The 11,354-nt window shown below is 58.7% G+C and overlaps 1 protein-coding gene across 9 annotated transcripts; it reads right to left on the reverse strand.

The window, feature by feature from the left end:
• Positions 1 to 59: 59 nt before the first annotated feature.
• Positions 60 to 11,354, reverse strand: MICAL1 (microtubule associated monooxygenase, calponin and LIM domain containing 1). 9 transcript variants are annotated; one of them, XM_070496714.1, is made up of 25 exons: positions 11,216 to 11,354; positions 9,367 to 9,678; positions 9,086 to 9,293; positions 8,734 to 8,838; positions 8,295 to 8,399; positions 8,033 to 8,188; positions 7,327 to 7,427; positions 6,351 to 6,608; positions 5,955 to 6,070; positions 5,633 to 5,759; positions 5,365 to 5,446; positions 4,642 to 4,789; positions 4,011 to 4,198; positions 3,746 to 3,834; positions 3,563 to 3,604; positions 3,276 to 3,359; positions 2,992 to 3,148; positions 2,599 to 2,675; positions 2,035 to 2,308; positions 1,800 to 1,897; positions 1,399 to 1,512; positions 1,176 to 1,269; positions 893 to 992; positions 719 to 792; positions 60 to 334 (listed from the first exon to the last, which is right to left on the reverse strand). In XM_070496714.1, the coding sequence occupies exons 2-25, from the start codon at positions 9,622 to 9,624 to the stop codon at positions 189 to 191; spliced, it is 3,201 nt and encodes a 1,066-aa protein (XP_070352815.1). In that variant the 5' UTR covers positions 9,625 to 9,678; positions 11,216 to 11,354; the 3' UTR covers positions 60 to 188. The 9 variants fall into 9 exon arrangements, with proteins under 9 accessions (XP_070352815.1, XP_070352813.1, XP_070352812.1 ...); XM_070496712.1 differs by having other exon boundaries at positions 60 to 337; XM_070496711.1 differs by having other exon boundaries at positions 3,728 to 3,834.

Genomic DNA, 11,354 nt, shown 5'->3' on the forward strand with positions numbered 1-11,354 from the left:
ACATCTCCTGACCTCCCTGCACACCCCCCACCTCCCACCCACAAGCAGCCTGAACCCTGTTTGTGGCAGAAACATTTTTATTATAAGCAGTGAGGCCCTCTCCCAGGCAGTCCAGACGAGCAGGGCGGCACTGCCCTGGGGTGAGGTGATCTCTCTTGTATGGAAGAAGGCAGGCAGCCCACCCTCTTCTAGCCCTGGGCCCCAAGCCCCGAGGCCAGCTCGCAGAGCCTGCGCTCCTCCTGGAAGCGGATGAGGGCATCCCGCTGGTTCACCACGTCCACCAGCTTCTTCAGGACCTGGTCTTCAGCCTGCCGATCGGCAGCTGTCTTTAGGTCTTCTGAAGGGAGGACACGAAGCTTAGAGAACAGGGAAACGGGGCAGGGACGCAGGAGAGGGACACCCTAATCCTGGCCTGTGTGACTTCTACAACCCGGGCTTTGTTTCCTAGTATGTAAAATTAGGTTTGTCAACACCAGTGGTCTTCTAACATTTTTTAGCAGCAGCACCATTTTAAAAGGAAATCTTGCATAAAAGCCCAGTTGTGCAGCTCCGATTGAAGTGAAGGCAGAGTAGGGGCTTGGAGCCCCATCCTCTGGCTTCCTCCTGAATTGCCTCAGAGGTACTCAGGCCAGAGGACCATGTTGCTTGGTCCGTATCTGAGATCACAAAACTTGTGCATACCAGCGCCGTGACGTCCACCTCCTGACATCCCACCTACCTTCCCTGTTCATGTAGCCTCGTAGCTCCTGGTCCAGCTGCCACTGTTTCTCCTCCAGGTGCAGCTCTTGCACCCTGTGAATGGCAGGGATAAAAAAGGGACAGCTTTCCAGGGTGCCCAAAGACCTGGCTGGGGCCTGGATCACGTGCCACTGTCACCACCCCTGCCCCTTACGTGATCATGAGCTCGGCCTCTTCAGCCACGAGGCTGTTTTTCTTCTGAACGAGCTGTAGCAGCTGATCTAGCCATAGTGCCTTTTCCTGTTCTGGGGAACCTGACAGGAAGGAAGAAGTGGGGGCAGAGTGGTCAGGAGGCCTCCAGCCCAGGTCACGGGAGTCAGGGCATGAGGAGCCTGCTGTCAGCCAGAGCCTGGTGGTTTGAGGGACTGCTGGGGGCTGAACACAGGGCTAGGAGGCAGAGGGGTGTCCTAGATTGTCCCTCCCCTGTCTTCACTCACTGCTCTGGCTCCTCAAGGCCAGCTCCAGCTTCATGCCCAGGGCCTCTAGCTCCCTCAGATCAACCTCGATCTCATTTAGTCGCAGCTGGATGGCCTGAGGGGTACAAGACAGAAGGCCCAGGAATCCTCAGATTGCTCAAGAACAGAGCACTGGAGGAGCTCTGACCTGCGGTCTCAGAACTCTGACCCCATCAGAGTCAGTCCAGGAGCCCCTAGGCCTCACCTGGGCCTTGCAGAACCTCTTCATCTCCTCCTCCTTAGCACGGCGCAGCAGAGTCCGGCGCCATGTTGGGTACTTGTCCATGGTACCTGATTTCTCGGCAAGGGTCCGCAGAGTCTATGGCAGGGTCAGGCTAGTCAGGGGTAGGGCCTAGCCCCCCTGGTGGATAGGGGTTGGGGAAGCTCTGTTTGCAAGGGGCCAGAAAGAACGTGGGCTGGAAGTGGGGTAAGTTCTGGTAGAAAAAATAGAGGCTTAGAAACAGTAAAGAGTCAGACTGGGTGAGAAGACATTCGGAGAGAAGGGCTCAGTGGAGGGAGTGTGGTAAGGCTTCTGCTGTGGCCGGGGAGCCTTAGTGGATGTGTGCTGGCTTGGGCAGAATGGGTGGCCAGGTTCCTCCCACTCACCTTTTCCATGCCTGACTCCAAGGCCACAGCTTCCTCTTCCTCCTCTTCTGCTTCACTGGAGGAGGAACTCTCTTCCTCCTTCTCCATGGCCACAAGAACTGAGCAGAGGAGCAGCAGACATGGCCTGGGATCCCCAGGACCTCGCTTTCCATTCCCTAGCATTCCCCTTCCAGGAATCCCAGGACCACCTGCCCCATCCCCACCCTGCGTCAGCATGGCTGGGCAGAGCACTTACCTTGAGGGCTCTCGACTGGCACTCCCCAGCCCCTAAAGCTGCCCTCCAGGGCCTGGTGGGCCAAGGCAGAGCAGCTGCGGGGGGGCTTGGGTGGAGGCTCCATGTCTGGGTCAGGGGTCAGGTTGAGGGAGGATAGCCGCTGGCGTTCTGGGCTGGAGAGGCGGAGCCGCCGACGGGTGGGCTGGCTGGGGCTTGGGACAGGACTGGCCTCCTCCTGGGTGGCCATGGGAGCCGGGCTTGATGGCATGCTATTCTCATCCGGTGTAGGGAGCTCCTGGAAAAGCCATGGTGTGGTCTGGTCGGTACCTGCCCTGTGCGGGGTTGAGGCTGCCCCTTAAGACAAACTGGGCCCTGGCATTCATTCACTTAGACCGTTTATTGAAGTGTCAGGCAGTGTCTTGGATACTTGGGATACAACAATAAGTAAAACAAGACAAACCCCTTGCCCTCATGGAGCTTACATTCCAGTGGAGGAGAACATTCAGTTACCCCAGCAAAGCCAGCTGGGCTTGGAGAGACCCCTTTCCTCTTTCCCACCACCCAACACACTTTCACAGCTTTTACCTGATTCTCAGGGCCTCTGTCACTGCTATCCTCTTTGTGGCCTGGCTGGGGCAGGTGCTGGAGGCAGTAGAAATGTCCTGGGAAGGGTGGAGAGGGGGAGGAGGCATCAGATGGAGGCAGCCCAATGCCCAGATACCCAGTTTATCAGGGAAGGTGGGGGCGACAGGACTCTGGATTTGCAGTTTAATTTCTACGAGCTTCCTGGTTCCTTAGAGCCCCACATTTGGTGCCTTGGAGAGGGACAGAGAAGACCCAGAGCTCAGGGGAAGAAGGTGCCATCTTGAGCCTGTTTCCACCCTGTGCTCAGCACCCCAGCTCCCCTTCACCTTCAAGCTCTTTGTCCCCGGGCAGGGCCATGCCCAAAGCCCTCCAGAGGCCTCCCAGGCCACTCACCATCCCCTGGGTGCTGCCCATAGTCACCCAGCCTCAATGTGGCCTCACACCTATGGCAGTGGAAGCAGCTCCGGTGGAAGAAACGGCCATCGACGCAGAGGCGTTCCAGGATATAGAGGTGTTCCCCACAAAGTGCACACACGTCCCCAGCACCGGCCTGCACCAACCCCAGGCCACAGGGTCAGCTGGAGTCAAGGCCAGCTGCAAAGTTCTTCCCTTTCCCTAAAAAAACCCCTCCCTGCCCTCCCCACACCTCTGCCTGCAGACAGGGCCCCCATTCTCACCTCCTGGTGTTGCGATGGGGGTGTCAGGGGTACACCAGGCTCTGGGACAGGTGGCTCCTCTGTACTTGGGGTCGCAGCCTCTACCTAAGGAGGAAAGGTGGGGAGGTGGAGGGGCAGGACCAGCTGGGGAGTGGATGTGTGCAACTGAATAGAAAGGGTTGGAAGGGAAGGGGAGTGAGGCTAGGAACAGAGACTGGATGGGGGAGTCACAGGACCTGGGGTGGGGAGCAAGACATGTGGGGACAGGACATGGGGCAGGGGACCGTCCAGCCCCTGTGTGCATTTACCTCCAGGCGACGCTTCTTGCCACCAACATCCTCCTCATTTTCCTGCAACAAGTCCTATCCTCAGCATGGGGCTCTGAGCCCCCAGTCTTCCTCTTCCCCATTCTGAAAGTCCTCCTCCCCGTCATCCCAGGGACCCCTATTAGGAACCCACTGCCCAGCACCAACCCTGCCCAGACTCTCCACCTGGACCCGTGTCCGCTGCAGGGTCCTTTGCAGTTTGCCAAGGAATAGTATAGCGCTGGAGGTCCCTGGAGAGCCTTGGCTGACAGGGCCTGCAGGGAGAGTCAGGGTAGATGGGGGACCAGTACTGTACCCCCAGAACAGACAGCTGTGCTCCAGCCCAGAAGGACACCTCTCTGAGGCTGTCTCTTAGAGGGCACCCTCTCCCCTGTCTCTCTCACACACCTCCTCACCCCACCCCTGCCCACCCATCTACCCTCCAGGTCACCTGGGTTGTGGGTGCTCTTAAAGGCACTGTGGAAGTGGCTGAGGTAGGCAATGAGGCCCAGTGGGTCACTTCCTGCCACGACTGCCTGTGCGGACAACACTGGCGTGATGCCCAGCTCATGCTCTGCCATCTTCAGTGCCCAAGCAGTTGCTTCCAGAGCCCCCATCCCCTGCAGCTCTGAGGGTTCCCTGTGGGGTGTTGGGGAGAAAAGTCAGTGGGAGATCAGCACCTGACTCCACTGAATAGGGAAAGGGTGAGGAGACAGCAGTAGAGGTGGGACAGTGGGTAGGGGCAGGGGGGAGCACAAAGGGAGGATAGGACACGAAGGGTTTTTATTTTCTCTGCTACACACCCCCCACCATCACCCAATGACAACTGCTTCTGGCCTTGGGGGGCCCCTACCACTCACAAAGCTCTCGTCTAGTGAATGCATTCGATTCTGGTGGGAAGGCAGAGTCAGGCAGGACTACTATCTCTATGGAGGTCAGTGACTTGAGGATTACTAGCAAGTGGTGGCTCTGCGACTCTGGTGCTCCCCACCATTCCACACCACCTGAAGTAGAGGGAGGGGCAGAGGCACGAAAGAGGGCTATGCTCTGCCAGGGACCCCTGAGCCCAATTTGCAACTCACAGTAGGCCAGGCCGCAGCCGGTGCACCAGAGCACACAGAGCTAACCCATCAGCCCAGGAGGAAGACAGGTCGGTGACATGGACACCAGGGTACCCAGCTGTCTGCTCCTGGCACCAGCGTAGCAGCTCCTCCTGGGTGCCCGCCGACCCTGGGAGAGGAGGATGTGCTGTGCCCAGACCCTCTGGCTCACAGAGCCCAGACGCTGGGTCGGGGGAAGGTGATCAGGGACCCAGCCCTATTGGGGCACTAGCATAATGCTCACTGTCAGCAGTACCTCCTTCATCCCAATTTTCTCATTTAAAAAAAAATCCCCCCTTTGGAATAAAGTAGGGGAATGAATCAAGTGAAATCGCTGCCAGCCAAACAGCGGGCAGCAGCCTATGAACTGAGGGGCAAGGAGGGCCCAGAGGCTCAAAGGAAAGGCGGGTTTGGGGTCTGCAAGGCTGGAAGGGGTAAGGCAGAACAGCTGGGAACAGCGCAGCAGAGCTGCCGTTCAGCTGCTATACTTGTAGTGGTTGTTAAAATACTGAAATACTTCCACATAGATTGGCAATGCTGCTGCTGAGTGCTCCACGGCCCCTCCACTCTCCAACTTCCCCACCATCCAATAGTGCTCCCGTACCCTGCCCCCAGCCTGCAGCTGCAGCTGTTCTGATGGCTGGTGCTGGGGTCTCACTGGTTGGGAGATATTTTGGACATGGCCCTGGAGGAAGGCCTGCTCACCAGTCACTGGCTTTCCTGCATCTGTCTTGTCACTCTTCCTCTGCACAGGCTCCTTGGCCACCACGTCATACAGGTCTTGTACCTAAGGCAGCCCCTTTCAGGTGTCAAGGCAGGCTGACCACACACACCCCTCCGCCCATGGTGGAGGGGCCTGCCTGGGGTAGGGCTCACCCAGAGGGGCAGTAACTGGGCAGGCCTGGAGGGAAGGCCTGACCTGGAGGAGGGGGGCTGACCTAGGAAGTCTGGTGGGGGTGCCAGGGGGTCTCACCTGATTGGGGGTCACAGCCTGGAGGTTCAGGTTGGGGTAGCGGGTAGCTGGGTCCAGCCCATACTGGGCCACGTTCCGGTGCATGTTTTCTGGGGATGTCTGTGACAGGAGCTGGTACAGGCTCTCACTGAGGGGGTAAGGGTCGGGGCAAGGGCATGAGTTGGGGGACACCATCAGCACCCACCCCTCAAGAACTGCCAGGCCCTTCTTTGATTCTCTTTTGCCCATGCCACTGTCTATTCACCCAGCACCCCCACCCCTTTCCTGACCCTTGTCCTATATCTAGCCCTGCCTTCCCCCACCCCCCCAACTCAGGCCTCACCGCTCTGCCAACACCTGTAGGGGCCCGGCGCCCTCTGCCCACCGCTTCACCATCCAGGCTGCATCAAAGGCTGCCAAGAAGCCCCGAGCCACTCCTGTACCCAGGGGCCAGAAGGGCTGCAGGGTCAGAAGGATAGGAAACAGCTCAGTGAGAGTCCAAGCAGAGTGCCTAAGGCCAGATGCCCCCAAGGTCACAGCAGAGGGAGCCCACACCAAGCAGCCTCTCACCCACGCCAAGCCGTCCTCAGCTCCTCCTTACAACAAGCAAACTGTTTTTTACCCTCTTCTTCCCATGAGGCATCTTCCTGCCCCAACCATGGAATCCCTGTGCCTCCTTATAAGGAGTCTTGGAGAGGCCCCTCCCCCTGCCCCAGTCAGGGAATGCTGAGCCCCTTACCTCCACCAGGCAGTCCCCCACCAGCCCCAGCAGCAGGCGGGCGCCATGCTTCTCCTGCACTCGAGCAGAGCTCTCTGCCCGCATCATGCTCGTGAAGTCAAAGGCCGCAACATCAGGCCGCCCGTGGGCGTCCAAGGCAAACTCCAGCTTCCCGAGCTTGCCATGGGTGGCGAAGTCAGCAGCTGCCCGAGCAAAGCGCTGCAGAGCCTCAGGCACCACGTTGGCACGGCCCAGCAGCCGGTCGGTCTCCGGCCAGTCCTACGTGGCCAACAGATCAGAACGAGCAGTGTCAGTTGGGCAATCCTGTCCCCCTGGATGTAGAAAGGGCACATACTGAGGCCCCGAGAAGCAGCTTCCCCAGACTCCATAGCAGTTGGAGGCTGAGCTGGGACTAGAATCTGGATGTCCTGCCTCCCATGCTCAAGCCCCTTCCCCAGCACTCACCTGCCCCCAAGGCCCAGGACCACTGCTGTTACCATACACTTGCTTTGGACAAGTCACTGAGCAGAGCCTCAGTTTCCCCCTCATTTAGAGATGACATACCCAACTTCTCAAGGTACTCATGAGAATCAGGTGAGAAAATGCACAGAGTGCTCTCACCACAGTCCCTCGCACATAGAACAGAAGGTCTTCCACTGGTTCACTCAGCAAATACTTACTTGGTGCTTACTACACACCGGGCACCATTCTAGGCCCTGGGAATAATCAGCAAGAAAACAGACACAGAGAGAAAGCCCCTGCCTTCATGGAGCTCCTGTTTGTAGTCCTGGGGCCAGGACAATGTGTCTAGCCCAGAATATGACTCAGCCTGCCATGGAATCCCAGGGGAGAAGAGCTTGTTGAGGCGGAGGAAATATCAGGGCAGAGGCAGGAGAGGACGGGCTCCCTCCACACCCGGGCGGAGACAGTGTCCAGGCCTGGCCTCTACCTCCCAGGGCCCACCGCCCAGCCCTGCCTGCCTGGGCCTGGGCCCCACCTGACGCAGCACCCCCAGCCGCAGCAGGCACTGCTTCTTGGCTGTCATCACGAAGTAGTGAGTGTCGTCCTTGTAGTAGACAATGTTCTCCAGATCAATGCCTGGGGGGACAGGGCAGGGGGCAGGTGTGTTTCCTCCTTATGTGTCACTGCTCTAAACACCTTGCCTGACCTCTGAGAGCTGGGATTACAGCTTAGACTGCAGTGGGTGCCCCTGACACAGGGGCCCATGAGTCCAGCTGGCACAGTGGGCCATCTGTTCCAGCCCAGGAGGCCTGAGGACTTGGAGCAGAGAGAAATTCTCTCTGGGTGGGGTGGCAGCTGGGAGATCTGCACCATATGGTCACATGCTTGTGGACAACAGCCTGGCTTCTCAGACTGATGTGTGCACACCTCGGCAGGGCATGACCGTGCAGTCAAAGTAAACATAGGGCATCTTCTTGAAGTACCACTTTCATTTTGTATTTATATCATTTTTATAATAAAGCATATATAAAAAAGCAAAATCCCACACATTTTGTGACTGATTTCCATGACTTGTCACGCTGGGTGGCCAAGTGGGGCTGTGTCTGCTGAGTCCCTGGGGCACAAGACCCCACAAAGATGGAAAAGTGGGGGATCCTTTGGACTGAGCACCTGGGAGGGAGAGGCGGGAGCGAGCCCACAGTCAGGCGGCTGGGGGGGTTTCCTGTGAGTGGTGCCCTCACCTGTGGCTTTGAGCAGGCTCTGGAAGAAGCTCTGGTTATAGATCCTGGCCACACCGCTGATCTCAGGCACCTGTGTCTCCTCCACGGTGCGCCTGTTCACAAAGTTGGCCGTGATGCCTATGGCCAGTTTGCCGCGCATTTCTCGCACTGTGAAGCCTAGAGGTGGGGGCAAGTGGGTAATGGCAGGAAGACGAGGGGTGTAACAGCCTAGCAAGCCCAGGAGGAGCCCATGCTGGTTTCCTCAAGGGAAAGGAGCACTCACCTTCAGGGACAAATTTACCTCCAGCAGCAGAGATGAGGACATCAAATTCATAGTTGGCCAGCTGGGCTGAGGGGTTGGGCTGGAGCTGGGCACGCCAGCCACTCCCTGGGGTAGAGGGTGTGAAAGGCACAAAGGTGCGGAATTCCGAAGGGGCCCCACATAAGCCAGTGAAATAAATAAATGTGTAAAGGGTTTTATGGTTTAGAAAGCAATGACACATTGTCTATGAAATTACACCTTCGCAACAGCTGTGGAAAGCAGGTAAAGAGGGAAATATTACTCCCATTTTACAGTTGCTCAAATTGAGGCTCAGAGTAGTTTGCACAAGGCCACGCTATTAGAAACAGAGACTCAGCTGACTCCCAGCCCGACTCTTTTTCTTTGACAGGCCAAAATGTCCTTGACAGATGGGAGTTCTCAGGAGCAGAGAAGTACTTACCCTTTTTGGGAGGGGGCTGGAGGCCAGTGAAAGTGACACCCCAGTGAATTTCCACCCCCAGCAGTAATGCCACTTTCAACAAAAGCAGCTGAAGCTGCCGGATGCCTGGAAGGGAGAGGATGTTAGGAACACGGACCCCAGGACCGCACAGCCCCCCTGAGCACCGGTCAGAGCTGGAGAAGGTCTTAAAGATCACTCAGCTCATTTTACAGAGGAGGGACCTGAGTCCTGATGGTCACCTGTCTGAAATGAATCTTGTCCACTCTGCCTCTTGGCTGGCCCAGCAGCCCCCCGTAGGCCTATCTCTAGACCCAGGCTCACCCACCCCTCCAGCCCACCACATGGTGCTCACTGATGTGGTCCAGGGTGCCTGTGCAGAAGCGCCCGTAGAACTTCTTGGCACCGAGTGCCCGAAGGTCATGGATGGTGAAGGGCCAGAGGTGGAGCACGTTGTGGCGAGAGAACTTGGTGCGCTTTTCCACCAGCACCACACGTGCCCCCAGCAGTGCCAGTTCCACAGCAGCCCGCAGCCCACAAGGGCCAGCACCCACCACCAGGCACTGTGAACACACAAGGCAGTGTGGGCATGGCATGCTGGCTCCCTCCACCAATGCCCACGTACCATGTATCTACCTTGGTGCTGGCGCAGGCCCGGCCCTGCTGGTAGACAGGCTGCCCTGCTCTCTTGTCCAGCTTGGCCCACAGCGTCTTGGCACTCCAGTAGTTGAGCTGGGCCTTGATCTTGTGGTATTGGGACAGACCCCCACCGGGCTCCAGCTCCAGGGCCCTGCATAGCCCCTGGAAGCTGCTCAGCACATCCTGGCACAGCTGGGCCTGCAGGAAGCTCTCAAAATGGGCATGTGCTGGGTTGGTGGAGGTGGGTGAGGCCATGCAGGCTCTTGGGGCTCCCAGGGAGGGGAGCAGCTAGGCAGAGGCACGTGGCAGCTGGAGAGAAGGAGGGAAGAGAAGGGGAAGAGGCTGAAAAAAGGAGGAAGGGAAAGGAAAGGGAGGAGAAGAAAGTAGGCTGGAGCTCTGGGTCCCCCCCTGTCTGGCTCTACTCCTCTCTCCAGCCCGCTCCCGATCTGTTCCAGAGACAGCCACTAGCCCTTCCACTCCAAGTGAAATCTGCCAAATTTGGAAATGAAACATCAGCAATCCTGGACACAGAGGGCACACAGGAAGCCAGAGAGTCCCCAGCTCAGCCTTCCTGTCCAGGGACCTCCAAGCCTTGCTCCATCTCTGAGGCCCAGGGGGCAGAAGCGGCAGGAATTCTTACCTGCCTTCTGGAGGCCCTGGAAGCAGGGCTTGTGGGAATTTCTCAGACGTGGAGCGGGCAGGCTGCCCAGGAGGAGAGCTTTCCTTGCTGTGCAGACAGGGACAGACCCTAATACTTGCAACTCCTGCTGCTGGGCACACCTACTGCCCCATCTCACCCCACAGCCTCCCTGTGCTGGGTGCCCCTGGATGGCCTCAGTGCCATGCTGGGTGTAGGGTGTGTCTTATGACAGGGCCAAAGTTTTCCTTATCACTCGTGATTGCCTCCTGAGGTGGGGGGGGGGGGACAGTCTTTAACATAGGTTCCACTTCCCAGCACCCAAACAGGGGAGGATGTTGCGACTGACTGGGTGATGGCGGACTGGATCTATTTCTGACTCACTGTGGTCAAAATACTTCCTCTGCGACTCGCCTCTGCTCCAGTGGGCCTCAGGGCGGTTGGGGGGCGACAACAGCCGGGTTTGCCCCTCCCAGCTTCCTCCCACCCCTATCGATGCACCGCCTCATCCACTGCGAGCTCAGGCGTCCTCTCCCAGGAATCTCCCGAGACAAGGTCTCCCTTTGTCCCCCTCTCCCTCGCTCGGCCCCCACGCAACTTGAGGGCTGTCGAAGGGGACTTTCTCACGCTGGAACCAGGAGGAATCAGAGGGTAGGGAGAATGGGGTTGCCTACGGGTGAGTTAGGGAAGGTGGGTGGCATCGATGGGGGCAGGTCCTCGGGGCTGATCCCCCCGTCGTCGGCCGCCCCACCAGTCCTAGTCGGACGGAGCCCAGCGGGCCAGGCCGAGGCGGGAGAAGACTACAGTCGTCCGCCGCATTCGGACTAGAGCAGACCAAATGTCAGAAGGGCAAAGGTCTGTCTTCGGAGAAGGGGAAGTGGAAAGAGGAAGACGTCAGCGAAGGAGGAGAGAGGGGCGACCCAAACTGGAAACGCCAGGACAAAGGGTGTGCGAGGGGTGGAGCGGTCTGGAAGGATGCAGAGGGAGCTGGATCACTGGCGGCGGGGGTGGGGTGGGGTGGCTACTCACATTCTGGACCGTAAAGTCTGGAGAGGGGCTGTGCAAGGCAGGGGCCAGGAAAGACTTGCCAGAGCAGCCAGGCGGGGTTCCAGAGCGCCCGGGGCCTCCTGTCCCCGGAAGCGCGCCCCCACCCCCACCCCCGATCCCAGCGGGCAGGGGGCGCACAGCTGGCGCAGCAGGACAACTTACCCGGCGGGCGGCTCCGGAGCCGGGAGGGGCCGCTTCCTGCCCGGCGGGAGTCCCAGTCAGGGCGGGAGGGCGGGGTCGGAGCAAGCGGAGGTGGAGAAGGCGCAGAGGGAAAGCCGCGGATGCGGGGAGGCGCGGCGAG

The sequence above is a fragment of the Equus asinus genome, chromosome 24, assembly GCF_041296235.1.
Source record: "Equus asinus isolate D_3611 breed Donkey chromosome 24, EquAss-T2T_v2, whole genome shotgun sequence".
In the NCBI taxonomy this organism is placed as follows: Eukaryota; Metazoa; Chordata; class Mammalia; order Perissodactyla; family Equidae; genus Equus; species Equus asinus.